At 53.3% G+C, this 25840-nt stretch overlaps 11 protein-coding genes across 12 annotated transcripts; 4 read left to right on the top strand and 7 right to left on the bottom strand.

The window, feature by feature from the left end:
• Window positions 1–722: 722 nt before the first annotated feature.
• On the bottom strand, window positions 723–2842 carry LMH87_000062 (uncharacterized protein; the record flags this gene model as incomplete). Its single annotated transcript, XM_056197908.1, has 2 exons — window positions 723–2008; window positions 2731–2842. The coding sequence occupies 2 exons, from the start codon at window positions 2840–2842 to the stop codon at window positions 723–725; spliced, it is 1398 nt and encodes a 465-aa protein (XP_056054908.1).
• Window positions 2843–3636: 794 nt separating this feature from the next.
• On the bottom strand, window positions 3637–4981 carry LMH87_000061 (uncharacterized protein; the record flags this gene model as incomplete). Its single annotated transcript, XM_056197907.1, has 3 exons — window positions 3637–4367; window positions 4429–4848; window positions 4960–4981. The coding sequence occupies 3 exons, from the start codon at window positions 4979–4981 to the stop codon at window positions 3637–3639; spliced, it is 1173 nt and encodes a 390-aa protein (XP_056054907.1).
• Window positions 4982–5341: 360 nt separating this feature from the next.
• On the top strand, window positions 5342–6177 carry LMH87_000060 (uncharacterized protein; the record flags this gene model as incomplete). The annotated part of the gene is made up of 2 exons (XM_056197906.1): window positions 5342–5446; window positions 5515–6177. The coding sequence occupies 2 exons, from the start codon at window positions 5342–5344 to the stop codon at window positions 6175–6177; spliced, it is 768 nt and encodes a 255-aa protein (XP_056054906.1).
• A 57-nt stretch (window positions 6178–6234) lies between these two features.
• LMH87_000059 (uncharacterized protein) lies at window positions 6235–7927 on the bottom strand (the record flags this gene model as incomplete). Its single annotated transcript, XM_056197905.1, has 2 exons — window positions 6235–7665; window positions 7733–7927. 2 exons carry the CDS (start codon window positions 7925–7927, stop codon window positions 6235–6237), a joined length of 1626 nt encoding a protein of 541 aa, XP_056054905.1.
• Window positions 7928–8108: 181 nt separating this feature from the next.
• On the bottom strand, window positions 8109–8804 carry LMH87_000058 (uncharacterized protein; the record flags this gene model as incomplete). The annotated part of the gene is made up of 1 exon (XM_056197904.1): window positions 8109–8804. The coding sequence occupies one exon, from the start codon at window positions 8802–8804 to the stop codon at window positions 8109–8111; it is 696 nt and encodes a 231-aa protein (XP_056054904.1).
• Window positions 8805–9684: 880 nt separating this feature from the next.
• LMH87_000057 (uncharacterized protein) lies at window positions 9685–10199 on the top strand (the record flags this gene model as incomplete). Its single annotated transcript, XM_056197903.1, has 3 exons — window positions 9685–9819; window positions 9966–10012; window positions 10073–10199. 3 exons carry the CDS (start codon window positions 9685–9687, stop codon window positions 10197–10199), a joined length of 309 nt encoding a protein of 102 aa, XP_056054903.1.
• Window positions 10200–12026: 1827 nt separating this feature from the next.
• On the bottom strand, window positions 12027–12283 carry LMH87_000056 (uncharacterized protein; the record flags this gene model as incomplete). The annotated part of the gene is made up of 2 exons (XM_056197901.1): window positions 12027–12194; window positions 12245–12283. The coding sequence occupies 2 exons, from the start codon at window positions 12281–12283 to the stop codon at window positions 12027–12029; spliced, it is 207 nt and encodes a 68-aa protein (XP_056054902.1).
• Window positions 12284–15551: 3268 nt separating this feature from the next.
• On the top strand, window positions 15552–16854 carry LMH87_000055 (uncharacterized protein; the record flags this gene model as incomplete). Its single annotated transcript, XM_056197900.1, has 4 exons — window positions 15552–16304; window positions 16354–16692; window positions 16758–16765; window positions 16836–16854. 4 exons carry the CDS (start codon window positions 15552–15554, stop codon window positions 16852–16854), a joined length of 1119 nt encoding a protein of 372 aa, XP_056054901.1.
• A 1195-nt stretch (window positions 16855–18049) lies between these two features.
• On the top strand, window positions 18050–19399 carry LMH87_000054 (uncharacterized protein; the record flags this gene model as incomplete). The annotated part of the gene is made up of 2 exons (XM_056197899.1): window positions 18050–18146; window positions 18204–19399. 2 exons carry the CDS (start codon window positions 18050–18052, stop codon window positions 19397–19399), a joined length of 1293 nt encoding a protein of 430 aa, XP_056054900.1.
• Window positions 19400–19694: 295 nt separating this feature from the next.
• On the bottom strand, window positions 19695–21025 carry LMH87_000053 (uncharacterized protein; the record flags this gene model as incomplete). Its single annotated transcript, XM_056197898.1, has 2 exons — window positions 19695–20421; window positions 20478–21025. 2 exons carry the CDS (start codon window positions 21023–21025, stop codon window positions 19695–19697), a joined length of 1275 nt encoding a protein of 424 aa, XP_056054899.1.
• Window positions 21026–21906: 881 nt separating this feature from the next.
• On the bottom strand, window positions 21907–24844 carry LMH87_000052 (uncharacterized protein; the record flags this gene model as incomplete). 2 transcript variants are annotated; one of them, XM_056197897.1, is made up of 9 exons in its annotated part: window positions 21907–22274; window positions 22327–22401; window positions 22458–22579; window positions 22654–22657; window positions 22705–22953; window positions 23004–23208; window positions 23268–24320; window positions 24374–24708; window positions 24766–24844. In XM_056197897.1, 9 exons carry the CDS (start codon window positions 24842–24844, stop codon window positions 21907–21909), a joined length of 2490 nt encoding a protein of 829 aa, XP_056054898.1. The 2 variants fall into 2 exon arrangements, with proteins under 2 accessions (XP_056054898.1, XP_056054897.1); XM_056197896.1 differs by lacking the exon at window positions 22654–22657 and having other exon boundaries at window positions 22458–22583.
• Between the last annotated feature and the right edge of the window lie 996 nt (window positions 24845–25840).

The following is a 25840-nucleotide window of genomic DNA, read 5'->3' as shown; positions in this document are numbered from 1 at the left end:
TTATCGATTCGCCATGTACCGCCGTGGATGCCGGAAATGCCAAGCTCCGGCCATAATACAGCAATCCCAGAGAGTACGAACCACGAGACTCTCACGTAGCCCAGGCAAAGAAGGGAGATTACAAAAGCGTCATTGCCTCGCGGGACGCGGCCTACACGCTCTACCGGTCAAGAAGGGAAGACGGCGGCGGCGCAGCACGGGGTTTGGACACGAATGGCGACCTGGGAGGCGAAATTCAGAACTATCATTATACCATGTACACCACCGCACCTCGATTTTTCTTATCAGCAGCCCGCGACAAGATTATACCTGTGTAATACAAAACTTAATTCCAGAGGAGGGGGACGGCGACGACAGCATCTGCGGCGGGCCGATAGTCGTGCCAGGTCTTAATATTGGGCTAATGTACTTTGTACAGTTGTTTTATATCAATTTACGTTTATTTCCAAACGCTACTACCTCACCATGAGCTCGATGGTAGCGAAATCTACAGCGAGCCATTGTCACGGGCGGCTTCTTTTCTCAAGTAGAGTGTTTCAATAGTGGCATGCTGATTGAAGGATGCTCATGTCTATTCTTCTTTACATGTATACTCCCAGTATAGCCCCCGTCCGTCCCAAAAGAAACGCCAACGCTGCCGATATAATCATGCTAATAGCCCAAGTTAAAAACGCCCACTTTGATTCGCAAAACAAGGCTTGTCAAAACACCACCGGCGAGCATCACTCCTTAACTCGCTTCGACGGCCGCAGCAGCGAATCATCCCCGAGGCCGCTGCGCTTGGTACCCGGCAGGCTGCTCGTGCGAATATCGTTGTCGTCCTGGCTCACGCGGCGGTGCGGGTAGTCGACCTTGAGGCCCTCAAACGCATTGGCGGTGACCTTGTCGCCGGTGCTGAAGAACGGCAGCTGCAGGGCCTGCGCGGCGGTGAGGCGCTTGACGGGGTCGTACTCGAGCAGCCCCGAGAGCAGCTTGTACCCCTCCTGGCCGAGGGAGCTGAGCGAGGTGGACGTGCCTGACGAGGTGTTGTTGCTGCTGGGCGCGTTGGAGATTGTGTTGTGGTACCACTTTTCGAGGTTGGAGGCGAGGGGCGCGCCGTGCGAGTGGCGGCCGTGGTGGGCGGCCATGCTGGCCTGCAGGGCGTTGAGCTGCGAGTACTCGGGCATGGTGGCGAGCAGCGGCCACTTGTCCTTTGTGGGGGCGCCCATGATCTCCATGATCTTCATCATCTGGTTGCGCTGGAACGGGACCGTCTTCTTGCTGTCCATCTTGGCCTCCTCGCCCTTGAAGATGGGACGGAGCGAGAGGAGCTCGGCAAAGATGCAGCCAATGGCCCACATGTCGATGGCGGGCGTGTAGTGGTACGAGCCGAGGATGAGCTCCGGCGCGCGGTACCAGATGGTCACGACGACCTTGTCGCCGCTGAAGAGCGAGTGTAGGGGTTTGTCGAAGCGCCGCGCCAGGCCCAGGTCGCCAATCTTGACGGCGCCCGACGAGGTGACCATGATGTTGGCGGGTTTCAGATCGCGGTGCAGCACCCAGTTGGTGTGCAGGTAGTGGCAGCCGTTGAGCAGCTGGAACATGATGCTCTTGACGGTGGCGGGTGGGATCGGATGTCGTGGCTGTTGCGTGTGGTGGTGGATGATTTGGAGCAGGTCGTGCTCGGCATAGTCAAAGACCATGAAGATGCACTTGTCTTCGAGGATAATCTCGATGAGGCGGATGACGTTGGCGTGGTTCAGCTCGCTGCAGAGGCTCATTTCGCGAATGGCGCTCTGGGAGATGCCTGTGTAGCTAATTTGCTCGCCCTCCTTGTCGGGCTTGAACTTTTTGATGGCCACCTCGTGGCCCATGGGCACCGGCGTGCCATTCGTGCTCGTGACAATGTTGGCGCGGTTGACGGCCTTGTACACGCGGCCATACGTACCACTGCTGATGAATCCGACGATGCGATAGCGCTCCGTGACGCGGGCTTTGGGCTGGTAGCCGCCCGAGCGGCCGAGACCTTCTGCAGTTCGTGTGTGAGCATGGTTCTGACTGCGATGATGGGTAGATGGGGGTGCCATGAAAGACGATCCCCAGGAAAGGGAGGATGGCGGGAAGGGCATGGGCGGAGCAGCAGCGGACGAATTCCACTGCCTGGTATACTGCTGCAGCTGGGGACATTGGAGCTGGGATTGCTGCCCGTACGATTCATGCCCGCCAGAGGGCCGTAATCTCAACGGCATAAGAGGCTTCTGGAAAGCTTTCAGGTCTGATGTGGTGACGGGTAGATGCAGCAATGTCCACGTGGAGTTGGACGGTTGCTTCTGCTGCAGCCTTACAGGCAAAGTCCCAGACACCGGCACCCAACAACACAATCGACTGAACGGGTAGTGACAGGGCAGTCCCGAAGTAGACTGTAGTGAAAGAGGAAATAAATCGGTAGGAAAAGATGAGTGCCTAAAGAGGGGGCATGAGACAGCAACGCACGAGGCAGCTGTTAGCTCTGCTCACGAGGACAGAATAGCATCCACGCTGCAAGGCGACATTGACACTTGTCGAGACATCAAAAGTAGCAAGTTTCCTGACTCAGCTTCCGTTCTTTCTTCCCTTTCTTGAAAACAGGGCTCGCGCGGAACCAGAGGAGCACACAAGACGCAGGGGACCAGGATTGCGGCGCGGGGCAAGAGGAGAGAGGCTAAATAAATGGCACCCAGAGGGCGGAAAAGAGATGTTCAAGATACGTACCGTCAAAAGCGGCCTGCACGCCACGCTTCAGGGACTGATGCGTTCGCACGCTACCGCCAACAACGCCGGCGCTGCCCGAACCGGGCCCCGAGGGCGGATTGGTCAGGCTCATGGGCAGAGAGGAATCCCTGGGGTTATTTCGACAAAGGGACCAAGCCTCCTCCGACGAAGCCGCGTCCGGCTAGGCCTTTTGGGATCCCCGGTTTTAAAATAAAATGGAACGAAATTGCCTGCCTCGGTGGCAAGCTGGGGAACTCGGTCCCAAATCACCGACACACCAAGTTTTTCCGGCTGGCGGAACTCGGCCCCGGCAAGCTGGGCTTTGATGGATTTCGCCAGAATATCTCCAGAGCTAAAACGCACTGCAGATGAAGAGAGTAAGGGGGCCAACCCCCGGTGCCGGTGTGCAATGAGATTGCTGTGGAGTCTCCGGGCTTTCACGATGGACGGCGGCTTTGCTGGAGACGCTCCTGGTGGCCGTAGGAGCACTCACGGCTGGCTCTCACGCGCGGCGGACGTGCAGCGGGTAGTCGTGGCTTGCAGCGTTCAATTAGGCAAGAGTAATGTCGTAGCTGAGAGTAATAAAAATCAGCGGTCCGTTTGTTTGTGCGCCGCGATGCAAACTCGTAAATTAATATTGGTATTCAGCGCTGCTTGTCAACGGAGAATAACTTCATACTCGTGCTGGTGGCTTCGCCCTGAATCCCAATCTACGACGATGACTAAGCTTGTCACGGACACTGCGGCCGCCGCCACATCAAAATGATAAAACTTTGTTACAAAATAAATTCATGCCGAATATTTTCTCGCCTAGTAAAACTCCACATCTTTACGGGTAGCGTTGCCCCGTTGCAGTTAATCTTGTTTGCGCGGCCGTCATCCTCCATCTCTGCCATCCCCCCCCGCCTATCGCGGACCCAGCTTCTCCAGCACGCGAGAGCCTTGCTCTTCCCACTCGGCCTTTGTTACCCACATGCTCTCCTTGTCGGCCATGATGTTGGCCAGGACCGCACCGCCCAGGAACACCATGTGTCGTCTCCGGGGAGGGTCCTCTATGCGCACTTTGAACTTGCTCAGGCGCTCGGGGTTGCCCTGCAGTGCGCGCGTGAGCCACAGCTGCTTCAGCTCCTTCTCCAGGCGCGACGGCAGACCCGGGTACATGCTGCTGCCTCCGGACAGGACAATCGCCTTGAACAGCGACGAGCGGATATCCACATCCGCAGCCTGAATAGTATTGAACAGGAATTCACCAAGACCGGGCGACTCGTTGTCCACCAGGTGAGGCTGGAACAGACACTCGGGTGCCTCGAATCGCTCGCTTCCTACGCGGATGACGCGGCCATCGGGGAGTGTGTAGTTTTCCACTAGGACCGTCGTGTCCTCGCTAAGAGCCTTATCCAGCTCGAGGTCGTATGATACGTAGCAGAGCTTCTCCTTGATTTGGCGCACCGTCTCAAAGTCGGCGGTTCGGTTGAGGGCGTAGCCGCGGCGGAGGAGCAGCTTGATGAGGTTGCGGGTGACGTCGCGTCCGGCAACATCGAGTCGCTTCGTGAGGTGGTTGAGGACGACGGATTCGTAAACGGGGACAATGTGGGTAACACCGTCGCCAGAGTCGACAACGACGCCAGAGCTCAGGCCTGCGCGATATTGTTAGCGGGCGCTGTTGGGCAGCTCTTGCGGGCCTTTGTAAAGACATACCCTGGGCGTAAAGGGCCAAAACGGCTTGAATGGCGACGTATACACCGCCGAATCCGTATCTGTCAAACATGACCTCGCACATCTGCTCGCGGTTCCTGAGCGGGTTCATCGGAGGTTCTGTGAGCAGAATCTTTTGGCCTTTGGGGTCGACCTGGAGCTTCTCGTAAAAAGTATAATCCCACAGGTGCTGCATGTCATCCCACTTCTTGACGATGCCATTCTCCATGGGGTAGCTTATTTGCAGCATGGTGCGGGCGGCGGCCGCCTCGTCACCGCACATGATGTCCTTGATTACTATGTCATTGTCCGTCTTCTCCTCCGATCGCAGAATCGGCCGGCCGACAATGGAAGGAAACTGGTGCTCGGGAAAGTTTTGCGCAGCGTAGCCGACCTTGAGGAAGCCGGTGCCGCCGTCGAGGACTAGAAAAGGAGGGGGTTGTATACGTCAGCGAGCCGCATCCACCGCGATGCCTCTGGTAGGAAGCCATTCGAGAGCCGGGGACATGTCGCCAGGGTCAAGCGCAGACATACCGATGGGCGGAGGATTGGCCATCTTTGTGACAGCTCAAGAGTGTTACCGGGGGAGAGACGAGATGCTGCACGAGGTGACGTGGTGTTGGGACGTGGCAGCCTTGACAGCTTCCAGTTGGCACCTCTAGCTGGGTGTGGATGGTGGGGTTGAGCGAACGTCAGAGGTGGCTGAAGCGTCACGTGAACCCCCGCGGTGCGCGAGGTAGGCCGCCGGAGCAGTCCGGCGCGGGCCGGCGCTATGGTTGGTGTAAAACTATTGCTTTACAAACAAATTTGTGCGTTTCAACGCAATTGCAAATTGTTTGAAAGAAATTCGTATAATTCAAAATATTTTCTTGTCTCGTGTTCTTCTCTCAGTTTTATATTACAGTCGACTCTCACAATGGCAACTCCTCCGAAGATCAAGGTCTTGATTCTCAACCCCAATAGCTCCACAGCGATGACGGAGGGGATGAAGACGGCCGTCGCCAAAATGCCACTTCTGGAGGTATGCACAATTTCTGAGTCTCGCGGCCAGTTTTTAAAGCCATTCACTTCTAAAGTCAAAACCTGCAGTATTTGGACATTTCTATATATACAGCCCCCAGCTCTGCTCCCGGCAGCATCAACGATGACGAGGGAATACAAGCCAGTACCGAAACTGTACTGGCAGACATCCTTGCTGGCAACCTCAAACTAGACAGATTCGATGCTATTCTAGTAGCATGCTTCAGTGTTCACACACTCGTGTCGAAACTTTCCACCATGACGTCTGCCGCGGTCACTGGTATATTTGAAGCCAGTGTCCTCACGTCGCTCTCTATTATTGCACCGCCAGGCGGAAACGATTCGTGGGGTATTGTGACTACAGGGGCATTCTGGGAGAAACATCTAGGTGACGGTGTCAATGAGTTCCTAGGGCAGACTGCTGGACAGACAAACGACCGCTATGCCGGCACCTTCTCCAGTGGACTGACAGCGGGCGACTTCCATACTGTCTCGCCAGAGCAAGTCCAAGACAAGCTCAAGGACGCCACCATTCGTCTTCTAAAATCTTCCAACATTCGATGTGTCGTTATGGGCTGTGGAGGAATGGCCGGCCTGGAGAGCATCATTCGAGATGCAGCTGTCCAAGTATACGGAGAGGAGCGGGGCAAGTCCGTGTACATCGTTGACGGTGTCCGAGCTGGTCTACTACAGCTATACCAAACAATCCTCAGTAGACGCGAGTTTGTTTAAAGAAAAGAAAGTCAATTTTCGCTAGCGTTATAGTACAATCATACTTGCATGGCATGTTTAGTCCAGACGCCGAGTGCGGCCCCATACTTCATCCACGTCCTTCTTACCCTTGGTCTCGGGAATTTTCCAAGTGATAAATAGCGCCGAGGCTGCAGCAACCGCAGCAAAGACAAAGTAAACCCAGCCACCGTGGCCACCAAAGGCCTTGTTGAGAGAAGTGTTAAGAATCGGGAAAAATTGAGCAACGATGAATGTTGAAACATACGCTCCAGCGAGAGCCCAGCTCTGCGCGGCACCGACTGCCTCCTGGCCAACCAGCTCCGAAGCGAGAATAAAAGGTACAGGGCCCAACCCAACGGCGAAAAAGGCAACAAAAAAGACAACTGCACATGCAGACAGGATCTGAAAGCCAGCGACGATAGACAGGGCCAGCGCAAAAGAACTGCATCCTTGCCCAATCACGGAAATCATCAGGCAAGTCTTGCGCCCAATGCGGTCGGGCAACGGTGAGCAGCCGACAGTCATCACCAGGTTCACGACAGATACCAAGATTGTGAGGAGAACCGATGAAATGGGAAGAAGATCTTGCAGAAGTGAGACGGAGTACATGATGATCGAGTTGATGCCACAAAACTGTTGCACAAACATCGCTCCGACCACGGCGACGATCGCTGGCCGGTAGGAAGGATCCTTGACTACCTGCAAGAACCCCAGATGTTTCGGCGAAGAAGCATCCCCAGCAACAGAAGTCAGCCCTTCTTCCGACTGAGAGAGCAGGCCTTGTGCCTCTCCGCCAGAATCACCAGCTCCCCAGGCGCCCGTCTCTTCCTCAATGTCGACCTTGTGGCCGCGAATCTTTTGCAAAATTCTCTTGGCGCGAGAAACATCGCCATGAGCAGCGACCCAGGCGGGGCTCTCGGGAACAGCGAGCAGTCCGATTGCTTGCACCACACCGATGCAGACGGCAGCGCCAAGAATTACTCTCCACGCAGCCCCATGGCTGAGGAAGTATCCCAAGACCTGGGCCGCTAGGATACCAATATTGATGGAAACTTGTGTCATGACGCCAAAGAGACCTCTCTGGTCAGGAGGTGCAATCTCACTAATGTACAGAGGGACAATCACGGTCGCACCGCCGGCGCCGATGCCGGCCAGAAAGCGGCCAAGAGAAAAAATGGCCACGCTCCCGGAGACGGTCTCGACCAAGGAGCCCAAGGCGAAGAGCAGAGCGGTCAGGCGCATGGCAGGCAGGCGGCCGCGCTTGGATGCAAAATCACCAGAGCTTAGGGCGCCGAGGAGACCGCCCACGGTGAAAGCCGACGACACAAACGCAAAGGCGGCCTCGTTCATGGGGATGCACTCGGGCACCCAGCTGGTGGCGTCATCCTTGCGACCGGAAGTGACGAAGAGGCGTGCAGCCAGTCTCAGGACAGATGAGATGGACTTTTTCTTGCAGGTAATGACATCCTGAGGCGCGTTGAGCTCGGCCTATTCGGAACGCGTTAGCTGTGGCCCAGGTGGACTGGACCCGACTGGAACGGTAGAACAAGCTTACCAGATGGAAACCGAATTGCAGCGGGCCGAGTGTCGCAATGACAAGCAGCGCGATGAGATGAAACGTAATGTCTCGGAAGCCGCGTCCCGTGCCTTCACCGGCCATTATTGCGATGCCCGGGAATTTGATGAGGTTCGAGGGGTCGGTTTGTTGAGGGGCAAGCAGTCGAAAGAGGAAGCTGTCGAAGGCTCTCATTATTACGGCGCGGGGCCAGCCAGCCTCGTGACTCCGCTACCCTGTACATGGGGCAGGAGCTGCGATCCATATGATAAACTGTACGAAAATGTGTCGAATTGATTTTATGATTTATTTTGATGAGTGAAATTTCGAATCTCAATTACACTAGTACCGCTATCGGTTCCTCTTTTTCTTGCCCCTAGTTGGATTGCTCAAGATCTTGGAGAATCTTGCGACCACGAATGCAATCTGCCTCATGGAATGGCTCCCTCGAGTGTTCAGCAATACCCTCACTGATCCACTGTTGCACCGCAGGATGCTCAAACAGACGCTCCATGTACTCTCCAGCTTTCCCAGGGAGCTCCAGACCGAATGTCTTCATGCGTGATGCAATCGGCGCATAAAATGCATCGGCCGCCGAAAACGTCGGTCCCGCGATCCACGGCCCGCCAAACTTGTCCAGGCCCTCGCTGAAGAGCGTCGTCATGCGGTCCAGCTCCTTCTGCAGGTCTGCACCGACGGGTCCAAACTCGATGCGCAGGCCGACATTCATCGAGCACTGGTCGCGGATCGCGGGGAAGCTCGTGTGCATCTCGGCGGCGGCGCTGCGGGCAAAGGCCCGGGCAGTGCGGTCGGCCGGCCACACCGCCGGGTGGCTCTCGGCCACGTACTCGCAAATGGCCAGCGAGTCCCAGATAACGGTCGTGGTGGAGGTGTCGTGCAGGCAGGGCACCTTGGCGGTGGGCGAAAAGGCGATGAAGTCGGGCTGGCGCTGCGTGGGCTGGAAGAATTGCAGCTTCTCCTCAAAGGGCACACCAATGGCCTTGAAGAGCACCCACGGCCGCATGGACCAGCTCGAGTAACGTTTGTTGCCAATGTAGAGTGTGTATGACATGTTTGATGCTTCGCCTTTTTGGGTAGTGATTGTATGCTAAAGGTGAACGAGCTTGTGGGATAACCTGACTGATCGTGTAGCACAAGTTTGCGAATGCCGCTATATAAGTCCAACGCCAAAAGTGGATTGTGCTGTGCTATTTCGCAGTCCAGCCGCACGCCCTTTGACTCACCCGACTAGTAAATACGTTCTTTTACGATGATGCATTTCTAAGCAACAAGATCCACTGGTGGACACTGGCGCCGCTCTTTCTTTTTCAGCTAAACCCCGAAGTGTGGAAAGTGGCAATGCCGCGATGGATCGAGAATCGTGATCATTACGCGCTGTCGGACGTGCTTGTAATGAAACAGTGCGAGGATCACGAGACAGCCATGCGTTCCCGACTTGCCAGGCAACGTGCCACCAACTGTATACCACCGACAGATTCGCCGTTCTAGTCCAGTCCACCGACTTGTGGTATGTGATGAACGGCACCGCGCCAGCCATCACCAAGGCCCCCAAAAAGCTGTGTTCTTTGAGTGTGTGTGTGTAGTTGCACGATCGTGAAAACTTGTAACAAATATTAGAGCCCAAAGAAAAAGTGTAACATTGGGCTAGCTCTTTTGGAACTTATATAGAACGCCATGGACTGCGTAAATAAAGAATCGCTGCTTGCTTTTACGTTGCATTCTCAAAGTCGCATCGCAGTCGTCGCAGCTTAGAGCAATTATTCAAGACTCTCAAAATTTCATTAAAATGTATGTCAATCTAACACCCCCAAGGCCCTGCAGAATCCGGCGTCCGCGCATAGAGCCTTTTATCCTTGCCAGAATATATTCCCTAAAATTCATGTTAATTGCCTCCCCAAGACCACTGTGACTGGCACCACAACCCCAGCACAATGGAACCACTTCCCGGCTCCAAGGCGGTCAACGGCATCGACGAGTACATCTGGAACCACACATTCGTAATAACGACTGAGCGGCTTGTCGTCGGGAAAGGTGTCTTGATCATGGTATTCGATTCCCTGGCCATGGTAAAGTGGCAAGGCAAAGACACCAGTGAAGGAAACGCACGTGGAAAACCAGGCAAGTCCGTCTCTCCAGGGGACAATGTCGTGGTGTATGACGCGACTGTGCGGTTCCATTAGCGGTGGCAGGCCGATGCCAAGTCCTAGAGAAGATGGCGTCTCTTCCCATGTACGATTATGACAAAAGTTCATATAAAAGGTAGGAAGGTGGCGGGCTCCCGGAATGATACCCAAGGGAAAGCGCGCTGACATTTTGCAGATTCTTAGACATTTTCATGCTCGGAAGCCACCTTTATATACCTGAACAATACGAATTTCCAGGCAACAGCAAACATGGCCCTTGCGCCGACAGCAGCAGCTGCCAGTACGAGCTCGCTACCTGGTAATGCGGCGACCGGCGCCTTAATCGCAGAGGGACTGCTGTAGATGACACAGCCCGGTGTGACAGAGTGTTCTTCGTCTCCCAGAAATTTGTTTGCCACAGCGTGGATACATCTGCTGGGCTTTACGCACCGCTGCTGTCCGGTGCAGGAGTGTTCGGCGTTTCACTCAACGGTGCACCAGTGTCTCTGGCCTGCGCCATCGTCGTCATCATTGCTGGACCTTCCACTTTGGTGACACGACTTTGTCGATCAGCTGTTAATATCAAGATGGTCTGCAGTCTGTCACAAATGCGCCAAACCGGCATAGTAAGATGGCCCAGATACATCCATAACACAAATCATGAACAGCCACAGCTTCGATTTGCTTGCTGCACCGATTTGCCGTAAGTGATATATCCGTTTGCGGTGGGTTCGGTGTCTGTGTTCACCGACCGAATACTAGCGACCACGGCACGGTCATAAGCTGATCCTGACGATCCTGGACGCTTCTGAGAAATGGTGGTATATTGCAACTGTGCACATGCTCAAGCCAGAAGTACAGCTGTCAGCCGAAACTTGGTCCCTGGCTTGCCGCTCATAATATTTCCCACAGTTAGGCACTCGAATTCGTGTAGTTTTGACTCTGCCAGCGATGTCGCATGCACCCTGGCAACACGATGCCAATTGCATACATACTCTCCACGTCGACATTTTGGGGTTTGGCAACAATCTTCGGAATGGCTCTCTTCCAGTGCGATGATACTCTCGATTAGAAGAGGCGTAGCTGGCGGTTGGCTTGCTTGACCATTGGAAATCTCAGATCGGAGTAGTGCGGCGGCTGCGTGCCGGAGCTTCTTCTTCCGACAACAGCGAGCGATGAACAGGAGAGAAGTCCGCAGGGATGGCCGGAATCTTGCCGGGGCAACATCCTGGCTTGCAGGAGCGTTGAGAGTCTCCTCAATGATGCACCAGGCTTTATCGAAGTCTTTATCGAAAGGATCCCAGCATGTTTCTTCCCACACGCGCTCAAATGGCTTGAATCGTATCTTGAAATAGATGCGCGTGAGGATATATCGCACGCTAAGAGCTGCGGCCCCCAAAGGGTGAAGATTCGGCGCCGACAATACCAAGGCCTTGTATCTTTCTTCCCACAATATGAATTTTGATTGTAGAACGGCGCGCCGCATGTTAGCTGCCGCTATATCGAGAGCTGTTGCGCTGGATTGAAGAAGGAGCGCATCTGGTATGACACGTAGACTAATCCAAATCATTTCGAGCTCTATGTGAGCTGTTATAATAGAGCTCAACGGTCGCTTCTGGAGGGATTCCAAGGCATCCTGCCAGCCTCCGCTGGACGCCAGAGGAGTAATGAGAAGAGACTCTTCGCAGATTCTGACGGACTTGATAAAAAGAAATAGTAGTTGCACCACTTCGGGTGAAGAATCGATCGACTCCCAGAGCTTCCAGTGGCGAATCAGTACAACAGTTCGTTTATGCATGGCCATGAAGTTTTCAATGTTGCCTGGGTGACCAGCGAGAGCACAGAAAAAAAAGTTGGCCAATAAGATGACTGCTTTGTCTTGCACAGACACCGCGTTCTTCTTTGTTAGACGCAGAACGTGGTTCATTGACGCCGAGTGCTGAATGACAGCTTGCTTGTAAAGTTGCGCGCATGCATCGGCGTCTGGATCTTTACTTGCCTCGTTGGCCGCCCAAGTCAAAGCCGAGACCGCGTTGGTCGCGTGCCAAATAGCCGGTACGGAAAGCGCGAATCGAGGAATATAATAGCGCCAGAACTCGCAGTTGAACTCCTCCGAAACATTTTCGGTTAAGTGATGGAAGAAGTGGCGGTTAAGCCTCAACTCCTCGGGGGATGCTTTTGCTGGCGCAATACTCAGCGGGCGAGGCGGGCCTCTCGAATCCCGGCTTTTGGAATCGAAATAGCCAGTGCATTTCTGATTGGCCTTTTGGCAGCGCATGCAAGATGGCTTGGCCTCGTCGCATTTCACGCGCCGGGACCTACACGATTAGCAATGTGATGGCAATGAGTGCTTGGGGGCTGTCTTTACCGGCATGTCCAGCATCCAGTCCTCACCCTTGGAGCCCATCGTTTCTTCCGCAGCGTCAGCTGTTGTTCGAGGGGGCCTGCGCCTTCAGGGTCCTCCACCCTGGGCGGAGAGTGCATCTTGGGACAGGCTAGGTTGAGCTGCGGACAAACCACGATGGCTCGAGCTGGGTATCTCCTTTTAAAAGTTTTATTTATTCGAAATAGAGATGGGTTAGCCTTGGATTGGATGCAGGGCCAGGCGTTGATGGCGGGGTGAAATTTGCGGCAAAAGACGGATAAGGCTGAGGTGAGACTCGTCATGCCCTGTAATAAAGGAGCCCGTCCACTGGTTGGTGCCCGCCGGCGTAGTATGCTAATATAAATCCTTGTATAACGGTGTCTTCTACATTTTAAAGACGACATCTGCCCTCCAAGACCAAGCCAAATTTTAACGGAGTTCGTGAGACATGTCACTTCCGCGGATGTGCTTGCGCAGAGCTTGCGACCTGTGTATTGCTCCTCTTTGAAATCGGGCAGTGTCGCTGATACCGTCAACGGTCTGCCATGTCATGGTAACATGATGTTCTTCATCGCCTATCATGAGATTTAGCTATTGTGTCTAGGTGCCAGGGGTACAACGACCAGCGCAAAGTCTTTTCTTGTATGCCTGAAAGGAAAACTAAATATAATAGGCCATCTTGGGCTGCCAGTGAAGTAGTTTATTGTACAAAATAAAGGTCAACGCCACCCTCGACCTGACACCACACTCCACCGCACCACAACCACAACCACAACATCATACCACAGGCCAAATCGACGACCGGGCGATAAGTCGGTTTGAGTCGTACCGAGATTTCAGAAATTGATCCGACTTCCTGCGCCTACTTGAATCGGCTCAATATCATCCTATCTCTAGCACATCTCCAGGTACTGTATTGACCGGTCGGACAAGACACCACATGAGCATGTCCATTGTTTGCAAACCACTGAAACAGGTTTTCTACAAACCAATTTATCAGGTAACACTAGGTACGTGCGCCACGTACTCTTGACGACGGCGCTTGCGCTTTGTAGTTACTTGGGATTCTACGCCAAAACTCTGATACTAAGCCACGCTTTCTTGCGAAATGACCACTATCCTACTGTTTTTTTTTGGCATTCTAGTCAAAGCAAATTTGCCTCCAGTGCTGCTGAGCATACCATTTTCTCCTTTGTGCTGGGTCAACTCTGCCGTAGAGAACCTGATTTACAATTCTCGCCGCGATTTGCACTCTCATCGGCCACTAGCAAAGACACACAATTGATAATGTAGAACGACCGCCGCGAAATTCTCATTCAGCACGGGCGTGACTGCGAGCTGCTTTGATTGTGGTGGTGCGGCCGCGTGGTGGTGCGTTTGTGGCGTGAGGCTTGTACCAGAGAAATGGGCACACTATCATTTCTAGGCTATTCCATATAGTGAAGATTAAGGACTTGAACTTCGAATTACATTATTTCTCGTCAGAAAATCTTCCATCGGTCTCTAGCATGCCCTCGTCCTCGTTAGAGAATTATACTCCAGCTGACCGCAAATTAATGATCGCCTTTAAAAGCATACATGTCCATTGCACTCACGCACATAGTTGTGACCCAGGTTGCTAGTGGCTTAGACCTGTTGAACATGCCAGGTACAAACGCAACCGACACCACTACATCAACGAGGGATGGACCCAGAGGTCTCATCATTACATTTAGTACACTTGGTATCATTTTCGCACTGGCTTTTCTGCTATCAAAGTAAGCACCCCAAAGGCCATGATCACCCATTGTTTTCCAGCAAAAACTTACATTTTAATAGTTACCTTTACTCGTCCGAGCGGACTAGCGCACCAAGCGATCTAGAACCTGGTATATTCACCAATAATAAAGATGCACTCAAGATACTGGAAGGCGCAGCTCCAAGTCTCAAGCTCACAGACGTTTTGACTAAACACCAAGTACTGCCTGCTATTCCAAGTGCATTTGACGAGCATACAATATGGTACGCTTATTTTGGGAAGTGAAATGCTTGACATGTAATTAACAGCTGCTATTTTCCAGGCTAGAGCCGACTCAAATATCTATCACAGTATTTCGCATACTAAACAATCTCAGTGTCATTTGCCTAGACATCGTCCAGAGAAGCGATTTCGTACGATGCCTGCCCTGCAGACACTTCTTTCACTCTGCATGCATCGATAAATGGTACTCAGGCGGACATTTCAGTTGCCCATTATGTAAAACAAAGATACGCAAGACTAGAAAATAGATCACAGTTCCATCAGGAGAATTTGTTCAGGGGCCGATGCATCGCATCCATGATGCTGCAACCGAGCTGCTAAATAGAGCCGGGGAAAGAAAAGAAAATGGAGAAAATGTCGATGCAATTCGAGTGTGGATAATTCGGGCACAAATATTGATAATTCGTGAACTCCCAGTATATAGGATAGTAAGCCTAGTGGTGCCCAACTGCCGCCAATGTCTTCACACAGCTTCATATCGCGGGGCAGACAGCCATTGGGGCCACATTCGGCGCACATAGTAGCCATAAAGGATCGTCATGTACCAATTTATACTCTCTTGCATACTTGATAGCTGAAGTTTTTTTTTTTTTTTCGTTCTTCCGTCTCGAGACGGCAGCAAAATCCGGTACGATCCCATCGTGCATGTCATAACCTGTTCGATGACCGAGCACCCTGGAGGTGGAAGGCCGAAGACTTGCGCATAAAATGCAACGGTACGGAACACAAGAACATACTCAGTAGTCTCTTTTGCATGGCATTTGTATTTGGGCCGGAAACCGGTATGGACCCATGCTCAGCGTTGCGCACGGACGGGCCCAATGCCACTTCGAATGCAACCTGCGTAGCTACTTGGAAGACGCGACAGCTCTCAGATTCCAAGCTAAACTCGATTTCAGACATGTGCACATTCATCGCCTTGCAAATCGATCTCGCAAAGCGACGATCAGCGCTCGCACGCCCATCCGAGACGGGGCCGTACCCGCTCTACCCGATGACGAGACGCAGCGGAGCCGGAACCCCGAAGGCGCTCTGCCGCACTCGGCGAATGTGTTGATTCTCCACGCCCTTTATATGTAGTCATTGTGAGTCGATCCGGCGTCTTGGCATCTTGGCCAATTCATCTATTTTACACTTATCCCTGACCGTCTTCATAAACCTCTGGCTCAAAAATAACGAATGGCCCCCGCGACCAAAGGCTGCCCGACCAACGACTGCCGAAATAAATGAAGACGTAAAAAAAGGCTGGAAATGGCAGTGGATCCACAAAGTCGTCGTGAGGACGCCACAATGCACACCAAAGAGCGCAATACAGAAACACAGACGCCAGCCAGCACAACACCCGTCATCTCGGCGCCGCCACCGGACGGCGGACTGACCGCTTGGCTGCAAGTGCTTGCCGGTCACCTCATCGTCTTCAACACCTGGGGCTACATCATCAGCTTTGGCATATTTCAACCATATTACCAGGACCAGCTCTCGCTGGACCCGTCTGCCGTGTCCTGGATCGGCAGCGTACAGATATGCCTCGTCCTCCTCGTCGGCGCCTTCTCCGGGCGCCTCTTTGACGCCGGCTACTTCAAGCCGATGCTCGTCGTCGGCGCGCTCCTGCAGCTCGTCGGCATCTTCACGGCGAGCGTAGCGACGACGTACTGGCAGCTCTTCCTGTCGCAAGGCCTCTGCACGGGGCTCGGCTGCGGCACCATCTTTGCCCCGATGGTGGCCAACACGTCGACGTACTTTGCCAAGAGACGCACCCTGGCCATTTCGGCGAGCGCCTGCGGTGGCGCGACGGGTGGAATCGTGTTTCCGCTCATTGCGAGAAATCTTCTGCACAGCATCGGCTTTGGGTGGACGATGCGCATCATGGGGTTTGTGGTTTTGGCTGTATATGCTATTGTGCTGGTGTGCGTTCGGACTCGGCTGGCGCCGCGCAAAGCGGGAGCTTTCATCGACACGACGGCTTTCCAAGAAGTTACATATGTACTTTTTGCGATTAGCATGTTCATCACACTCTGGGCAACTTACTTTGTATACTTTTATGTAAGTGCGATCGCCGGCACCGCATGCGCGCGGCACTAACTAGCATTAGGCTCGCGCTTACGCCGTCAATGTCCTGAATGGTTCGCAAGATGACTCTTTCAACATGCTCATCGTTATCAATGCGGTTGGTATCCCGGGACGAATGGTTCCAGCATACCTCAGCGACCGTTACTTTGGCGCTGTCAACGTGTTCCTGCCCACTGTATTAGCGATGGCTGTATGCGTCTTCGCGTGGGTCGGCGTCAAGACCATCATCGATGAGTACATCTGGATCATATTCCTGGGTTACTTTGGCGCTGGAATTCAAGGACTGTTTCCAGCGACGCTGGCTGGTCTCACCAAGGATCTCAGCAAAAGCGGAACGAGGATAGGCATGATCTTCAGTGTCGTGAGTATAGCAGCTTTGACCGGGCCGCCGCTGGCTGGAAAGCTGATTGACGTGCGCGGTGGAAGCTACTTGGGTGCGCAGCTCTGGGGAGGTGCATGTTTGGTAGTTGGCAGTATAATATTGGCTGCTGCTAAATTTTGCAGTAAGAAGGAGGCAACTTAAGTTTCAAGTTGGGCTGAGCAGCGGCCCCGATGATTGCCATAGCATAATGGCAACATCATGCTCAGTCTCAAGTCACAGCCGAAGAGATAAAAATACACAACGAAACTCCTAGTTAATTAGTATACCAAATTACATCTTTGCAGGGTCATATTCGTCAAAACGTGTGCACAGCGTCTGTGGGGTGGGAAACTTTGTGCACCACGACGGAGCAACTTTGACTGTATTGTGCGGTTTGCTGTCTGTTTTCGATATTTGCTGAAACTCGTAAACATTCTTTCTTTCGTCACAGCTCCGTATGCTTATATTCTTCAAACAGAGTTGGGCCCATACCGCAGCTGTCTATGTCTGTCGGAGTAATTGACACATTAAAAGACTCTCCTTTCTTAACCTCGCCATTACTGATGAAGTCGATAATGTCCCAGCCAAATGCGACACCCCAGTCGCTTCCCGAGAGCTTATCAATAGCTAAGAATGACGATATTCTGTTCTCTTTCCCATAGTACGCCGCGCGAAAACATTTTAGGCAATCAGCTGACGACGAGTCTTCGATGGAGTCGAGTGCCCCGACATAGGAAGGAAGCCAGTTCTGATACTTCCATCCAGAAAACAAAAGCAACCAGTCCTCATCTTACCTTAGAAAAAGGACCACGAGCTTGAGGTATTGTAAGGCAGTCTTGTGGTGCCCTGGCACGCTAGCAGCACATTGTAACGATCTGTCTGGGCAGTCTCCCGGCTGGCGGCGTGCTTTCTATATTGCACAACGCGGACTGAAACTGCCCGAGTACGTGGCTAATAAGCAATACAACTGTTAAGCTAGGGACGCAAAACTAGGTAATGTATTTTAGCAAGTTAAAATGGGAAATACTTAGATTTTAACCACAGCACGGCTCTAATACCACCCAACGTACATCTCTCATCGTTGTACGTTAGCAGCCTAGTGCACGAGAAGCACAGCCGCCCGGAATATGATGAGCCACTCAATAACTACAAATGCAATCTTGTCGGTACTCTCGAAGAATGGAGATTTTTCATACTAGATCGAGCATTATACGAAAATCTCCATCGTTATGTCTAATCATGCTGGCTGCTTGGCTGCTTGGCCCAGTAGCTCCAGTGGACCCTGACGTCGTGTCCCAAAAACTTTTTGGAGCTCCTGACTTTGGAATGAACATCTACTTCCCAACTGCAGCCCAGCATGACGCTTGCGCCATGGATATGTCGCAGCTGCACGCGGGCCTTACTGAATCGCGCCCAATCTTTAAAGCCCCAATTGGTGCGGTTTGCCTCTACCGGTGAGCCCTTTCGACACTGCGGCGCCCAATCTGCCCAAGCTAACTCCTGCTCCCTAGAATCAACACTTGCGCCGAGTCTTATTCTGCGAGCGAAATCTCTCACGGCCGAACACAATGAGCTACAAAAGACCTTGAACGACTCTTTTGATGCTGCCAAGGCGAAACGAGCAGGCGAACTGCGGCGCGTCGCTACAGCGCTGGAGGAATGGGAGGCCGCAAACAACGCCATTGCCGAGCTGAAAACCATGGCCCAAGAACCCGGCCAAGACGCCGACCTGGCCGCGATTGCACGCGACGAACTCGACACAGAAGTGGCCAAGCTACAAAGCCTCGGGCGCAGCTTGTCGGCGAGCCTGACACCGCGCCATCCTTTTGCCGACCTGCCCTGCATGCTGGAAATCCGTCCCGGCCCAGGCGGCCTCGAGGGCCGCTACTTTGCCGATACCGTTTTCAAGATGTACAAGGGCCTCTGCGCGCGCAAGGGCTTCCGCAGCAAGGTCATCAAGTACGACCTGGCCGAGGGCGCGGGCGATCAGTCGTCGGCCGAGGGCGAGCTGCCGCTGCAGGAGGCCATTTTGGAAATTGAAGACGCCGGCGCGTACGACATCTTTCGCGCCGAGGCAGGTATGCACCGTGTGCAGCGTATCCCCAGCACCGAGAGCAAGGGTCGTGTGCACACGAGCGCCGTTGCCGTCTGGGTGCTCCCGTCGTTTGCCGAAGCGTCAGCTGACGAGATGGACGTGGATAACCCCGAGAGCGAGTTTTACATTGATCCCCAAGAGTTAAAGATTGAGACGATGCGCGCGCGCGGCGCGGGCGGACAGCATGTCAATAAGACGGAGTCGGCGATTCGCATGACGCATCTGCCTACCGGCACGACGGTGTCGATGCAGGACCACCGCTCGCAGCACCGCAACCGCGACGAGGCGTGGAAGCTGATGCGTTCGCGCATCGCGGCGCAGCGTGCCGAGCAGCGCGAAGAAGAGGCGGCGCGGCTGCGCAACAGCGTGCTCTCGACGACGCAGATTACGCGCGGCGACAAGATCCGCACCTACAACTACAACCAGGACCGCTGCACGGATCACCGCGCCGCGCTCGACGTGCACAACCTGCCGGGTGTGCTCGAGGGCGGCGACGTGCTCGACAGAGTCATGGATGCGGGCAGGGAGTGGCTCGTGGGCAAGGAGATTGAGATGCTGGTGGCGGAAGAAGAGGCCAAGGCCAAGGCTGCTGCGAATGGTGGCAAGAAGTGAAACTGAGTCTTTCTGACAAGACGCCATGTATAAATGTACATCTATGTGTAAATAGTCGAATTGTACACGGAAAATAACAGTTCCAGCTAAATGAACAATTGCAAACCCCAGACACATGGATCATCCAGTTGCCCGTGTCAGGCGCTTCATCCCAAAGTCTAACAAAGCTACACCAGTCCATAACCCAATTTCCCAGTATTCCAACAGCAAACCCAATAATAATGATAAATGCGCCAAGCCCAAATTTAAACTCCCTTCAATGTTGATGCTTTTGTGGATTTCCAGCATTGTGTCGTTACATGAGCCCGCCCAAGACGACCTTGCCAATGTTGGCCATCTCGGCCTTGATGTGCGCCTTGCTGTGCTCTTCAAAGTCTTTGACAATGTTTTGCACAATCAGCTTCCGCACTTTGGCATCGGCCTTGGCAAACAGCTCGGCCACGGGCGCGGAGCACTCTCGCGGCGTGGGCATAAGCGCCAGGAACCGGTTGTACGAGTCGATGAGCACATCGCACAGCGTAGCAAACGTCTCGAAAAAGTCTGGGTCAAACGGCAGCGACGGCGTCAGTAGATAGGTGTACTCTTCGCCGGGGAGGAGGTCCGACTCTGACGCGGCAAAGTTCATGACGGAGGGTCCGCTGCCGCCTGTGCCTGTAGCGGGTAGACCGCCGCCAGGGCCGCTATGGTCCTCAGTGAACGACATGTCGGCCGTCGACGTCGACCGTCGCGACTTGCCCCCCGGCCGACGAAACATGTTAGGCAGTCGGGCGCGGGACAGCGACGAGGACGAGTCGCCGTGCAGCTGCTGGAAGGAGTCGAACTCGGAGAAGAGGCTGTTGAGGCAGCGCAGGAACTCGACAGGCGTCGACGAGTAGAGGTCGTTGATGGTGGGGATAGACACGCCGAGGAGGAGGATGTTGGTGGCTTTGCGGGCGAGCTTGCGCGGGTCGTACGCGGGCATGCGGCTGAGGTCGGACTTTTCAAACAAATATGTGTTGAACCAGTACACCCGGCCTTCGTGACTGTGCATTGTTAGCTAGCTAGGAACCGCAATCTCGCGTTCGGATGGCAATCTTACGCCTTGCGGAGGTAGTTCAGCGTCGATATCCGCTTCTGCGCCGCCTCAATAATCTGCTGGTGCATCATGGCCACCTCGCTCTGCCTCCACTGCGTCGGACTGATGCCCGTTGCTGTCGAGGGCGTCTGGGGCGGCATCATGAATGCCGTGCTCGACGCCGAGCGGCTGACGGCGGAAAAGGGCGCGCTGTCGGGGCTGATGGGACTGCGCACTGGGTCGCGCGGCGCAATCTTGACCGCCGCCGCGAGAGCATAGTCGGGCAGCGCAGGCGGCGCCGAGTCGTCCGTCATGACGGCATCTGCCGCGCTGCCGCCGCCCGCCGTGGAGACGCTGCTACGGCGCCGCGCGCCCGAAAGCGAGGCCTTGCGCGAAAAGGACGCCTTGCGCTCCTTGGACAGGCTCTGGCTCAAGAGGCCGAGCGCAGACGAAACGGCCGAGGAGCCGCCATCGCGCGTCGTGGGCCGCGAGGGCGATGTCGAATCGTTGCCGTGGTTGAAGTACGATGTCGTCGCCCCCGGCGTCGGGCCGGCACCGAACGGGTTCTGCATCGCGGGAAGAGGAGGGATGAGGCGTTTCGTTGGCGCGACGTCGCCTCGTTGTTCGGGTCTGGCTGGCTCCTGGCGGGGCAGTTTAACGGCGGTGTGTAACCCAGAGCCAGGCTCGTGCGATCGGGTAGATGATACCGCCTGCTTGGCCGTGGGGGGGGGGGGATGAAAAAGGCCAGGCGAATGAAAGCGCCGCCGAGAGGAGGTGATGGCTCGCTCGTTTGGCGACGTCTAACGTTTAGATGTCGTCCACAGGTGCGAGTAGAGGGGTGTCGAGGCTCACGGGGGAGGCGTAAGGGAGGGGCCAAGCTAGTGCGCTCGCGGGCTCAGGGCAACTTATAAGCCACGGCCGTTATAGTTTGCAAAAATCGAGACGGCTCAAAAGATCCATCAGAGGGCCAATTTATGATCGGGCGTTGGAAGTGTTTTCTTTGCATTAACTCGTTACTTAATTTGGCTGTTTTCGGACCGTAAGCACTGCCCGCCGTGTTGCGCCAACTTCTCGACGGAGGCTAGATTCGAAACAGCACCGTGAAACATTAGTGTTGCTGCAACCAGTTCAGTACAACAGAAAGGGAAAGATATGCAGTTTCTCGGTTTATTATAGAGCATAAATAGGAGATTTTTGCATAAAAAATAAAACAGTTTGCCAAGAGATGAACCAGATTGCAGGAATTTTATTAATGCCGTCGGCTGGCTGGCCTACCAAGCCGTAGTCAGAGATTGCTACAAAAGCCAAGAAAAACTCTATTATTATCCGTATTTCTGTTTCGTGTTCTATTTGCTGAGACTTGACGTTCTTCAAGTAATGCGCAACCTTGAGAATTGGCGTAGCTAGTATCACCTCCCTCACGCCCTTGCTCATCTGCAAGTCAGTGAGCATCTCATTCGCCTATCCATTCAGTGCTGGTGACTTCGACAGCTTCTTTCAGCCGATTCCAGGTCAAGACTTCTTCGTCATACAGGGCTAGCGATCGCGCCATAGCCAGCGCGTTGTGAATCTGCCACCCATTTAATTCGTGCATCGACAGCTCCTCCATATTTGCACTGATGCCGTCGTAATCGACTTGTTGGGTGCTTGTGCGGATGTTGTCGAGAGAATTGTGCCAGATACTCTGACGACTGAGAGGTTCTAGCGAAGGAAAGTGCACCGCAAGCTGAAATCGGGACCTGAATGACTGGTCGAACGGGCGAGTGTTTTTGGACGTAAGAATGACGATTCCTCTGTGAGATTCCACTGCTTTACGAAGCCCTTTTCCGATGTCAATAAGAAGCTGGGAAGAGTTGGTAATGAGTTATCTCACTGTTATTGGCAGAGAGACATTCAATTTCAGCAGACAGATGCTCTTGATATGCCTCGACATCGTCAAGCACCAGAACTAGTTTCGAATGTCATCAATCAAAACTTGTTCCAATGAACTACAAAGTAACTTACTACAATTCCATCTTTCCCCAAGTTTAAAAGCCCACTGGAGTATTTTCATCGTACTTTCTAGGCTGGCACTTATAGTCTCGTAGTTGAACCTGAGAAGGGGCATTTCCGCCACCTCTGCCACACTATCTTGCCATCAATCATTAGAAAGGTGACCGCAGAGCATAAAATCTGGAGCCAGGTATCAAAGAAAATTTACCTCTCTGCACCTGGTTAACTTAATTCAAGCATAGGAATCGATACCACTCACCAGCTGTAAAGGTCTTGCCTGTGCCAGCGCCGCCATGGAACAGCATTGCCAAGCCATTGCCCTTGCCGCCGATGCTGGTCGACTGAGGTGCCAAGCCGACTTCCCCAACTGAGCTTCCGGACTTTGATCGCGAATTACGCATCATAACCAATCCTTTGACCATATTCTTGGTGCGAGAAGGAAGCATGACTTGCTCGAAGCCAACTTTATTCCAGCATACGGGCCGAATCTGGCTTGGGATGAGATGAACTGCTGATAGTTAGCAGATTAATACTCAAAATTATTTGCGGTATACCGACCCCACGTTTTGTTCTGCATATAAAAAGCATGGATTCCCGGCGGAAGTAGTATTAGTTGCTCCTTTGACAAATTGGCAGTATATGGAACTCGCTCAGGCCATCGATCGAAGCGTCCTAGCCTGTCTTGAAGGGAATCGCATGTAATATGGTCAGGATGGTAGGCGCCGAATGTGTTGTGATCTATTATAAAACGAGAATTCACTGGCTGGAAATGTGAATATAGAGCAATTAGCATGAATCTGTCCGGATGTAGATTGCACTTACATACATGCAGTGACCATTGTAGTCTGGTCCTGCATAGGCGACATAGCTCCAGGGCCGGAAGCCCCAGAACTTGCTGAGGAGGCCATACTTTGTGGCCTCAGTGACGTACTCAAGAGGATATATGCACAAGCTCGTGATACTCGTAGGGTAGCCTGTAGGCACACTTATGGTGTGGGTTCTATGGCTTCGGGCCAACCATTTCTGATGATAGGCCCAGCCCCAACAATTCAGCTGCAACTGCGCATCAGAGCTTGGGAAATTCAGCAGTACGTGCGCCAGACTCAAAGAACCCTCTGATGAAACGACGACGCTGTTTGGGCTGAAGAGCCATGGCAAAGTCGCTTTCGACACCATTCCTTGAGAAAAAAGTCTATTGCACTCCTCTTGCATGGGGTCGGGGTTGGCAGCCAGCCATTGCGAGAGTACCATCATTGAAGAACCTGCGGGGCCTGCGGCTACTTTCAAAATCTCGTCGTGATGGTGATACAAGAAACGGCGAGAGTATTCCCACGGTGCGTCTGTCAAGGCCGAAGTCGTTATGTGGTAGTCGCATTGGGCACGTCCTGTATAGCTGCCGCGATCCGGAGCGAATTTGGAAATGCTCTCCATCGCTGCATGGAGGCCCTCTGACGCGATACTGATGATTTCACGCATATAATTTCTTCGCTGTTTATGATCAACCCCGACCGAAGAGTCCCCTTCGCAGTAGTAATCACGATACACCACGAAGAGGGTATTCGGCCGACCCTTCAAAAGCTTGTCAACGTTTGCGACTGGGCACTTTCCTGCGATGTGGCGGCCTCCATTCGAGGCGGCGGCACTTGGTTCGTCCGTATAAATTTGGTTATGACAGGATTCGTGATTCTTGGCACAAATTACTCGACAAAGAGTAATGTGATGAGGAGACCCTGATATCTGAGTAGTCGAGTCTAGATCGATAGCAGCGTGTTGTGTGAGAGGTCGAGTTGTGCCGCCGTGAGTCAGGTTGTCCATGCTTTGAACAGTATTCACCACATCGGATCTCGGGCGGGGGCCACTGGGAATCATCGGGCTCTAGTGGGCAAGTGTCAATTTTCGCGCAGTGTAGAGTATGTTGGAAAGCTCACTGTTCTTCCGCCAGAGCTGTCATCGTGATCTTCTGATCTGGGGTGAACGCGCTTGATTCTCTTTGTTTGGAATAGCTCAGGTGATTCTTGAATCCAATGACTGGGTTGCTTTGCACAACCTAGTTGCTTTGTAGAGTGTTGCGCACCAGCAGTGCCATTGGCCGGACCTTTCGATACTGGGGACTGTGTCGTACCGGTGCATGCAGGCGTTCCAAGCTGTAGAATCCTAGTGGCAGCTTCGGCGGCAGCGAAACTTTCTGCTGTACGTGCTAGGTCATCGTCCCATCTTCTATGCTCAGAGATTCCCTCCGGGTTCTTTTCGACCAGTGGCCGGACTTCAGTGCCGTTTGTTAGAAAATCGTCTCGCTTTACCGTAAGGGGCAATATCGTACCAATACTCGCCATGTTTTTGCCCGGCGCTGACTCTCTCGGCGCCTCGTTATGCGAGTTTGAGGGCAGCTCAGGAGACATGTATGGTTTTGCGCGTTCAGCAAGGTGCCGCCTATTCTGGCTTATCCATTCGAGTAACATCGGGCCATGCTCTTGTTGCAATACAGAGCGCTCACTCCCTGCTTGATTGATTGCTACCTCTGCCGCTTTGGAGAGTCGCCTGCTAACCCCAGACGTGTTTGTGTCTGGCGCCGGCTCCCCCGTCGCTTCATCCTGTGAGATTCGTCGCGACTCTTGAGACATGGAGGAAACCCAGATTCTTCACAGGTTGAAGAAATGGTGATGCAAATTATATGGCCGCAGGAAATATGCACAAAGTATTCTCCCATATTCTTTCAGCTCAGGGGTGTGGCACACCCGCGCTCGTTGCCCAGACTAAGCCACAGGACAACCATGCACCTGCATATGTCTCCCCGGCAGCCTGAATCAAAACAGTGGCTGGGGAGAGACAGACGCTGCTGTTGACGATGTAATGGAAGTACCAATTTTTGCACAATACATCATGTGCTATATTCGGACAAACTTATTGCTGTGGCCTAGACGAATTTGGCGCTGTTGGCCTCTCGGCTGTTGGCCTCTCTTTGGCGCTGAGCGCAAGCTCTAGCAGTCTCGGTCGCTAGAGGCAGCAAGAGCCTACCTGGCCTTGACTGGTGCAGTTTAAATAGCTCGGTTCAAATAATATGTAGAATACCCAAAGTGGCCATTGTGTGCTTGAAGATCCTCATTAAATTTCCATGACTACTGAACATCTGCCTGAGCTATATCTTCCGACCACACAGAAACAAACTGGGCGCCTCCAGGCTATCTGTACCGAGCCAAAGGTCCATATTGCTAAACTTGTCAACATGGGCGAAGTAATCATCCCCAGCACATTCAATGGTCAATCTTGTCCCTAGCAATAACTACGTCAGTATGCTAAGTTAATCCGGCGTTTTTGTCATAGCTTGGAAGTACCTTTGATCTTCAACTGTGGTACGACACCGTTTGTAGGATGTACAAGAAGTCGTGTAGTGCCGA

Source organism: Akanthomyces muscarius, chromosome 6 (assembly GCF_028009165.1).
Source record: "Akanthomyces muscarius strain Ve6 chromosome 6, whole genome shotgun sequence".
NCBI classification, from domain to species: Eukaryota; Fungi; Ascomycota; class Sordariomycetes; order Hypocreales; family Cordycipitaceae; genus Akanthomyces; species Akanthomyces muscarius.
Note: the sequence above shows the minus strand (reverse complement) of the source record. Positions and strands in the feature narration are given on the sequence as shown.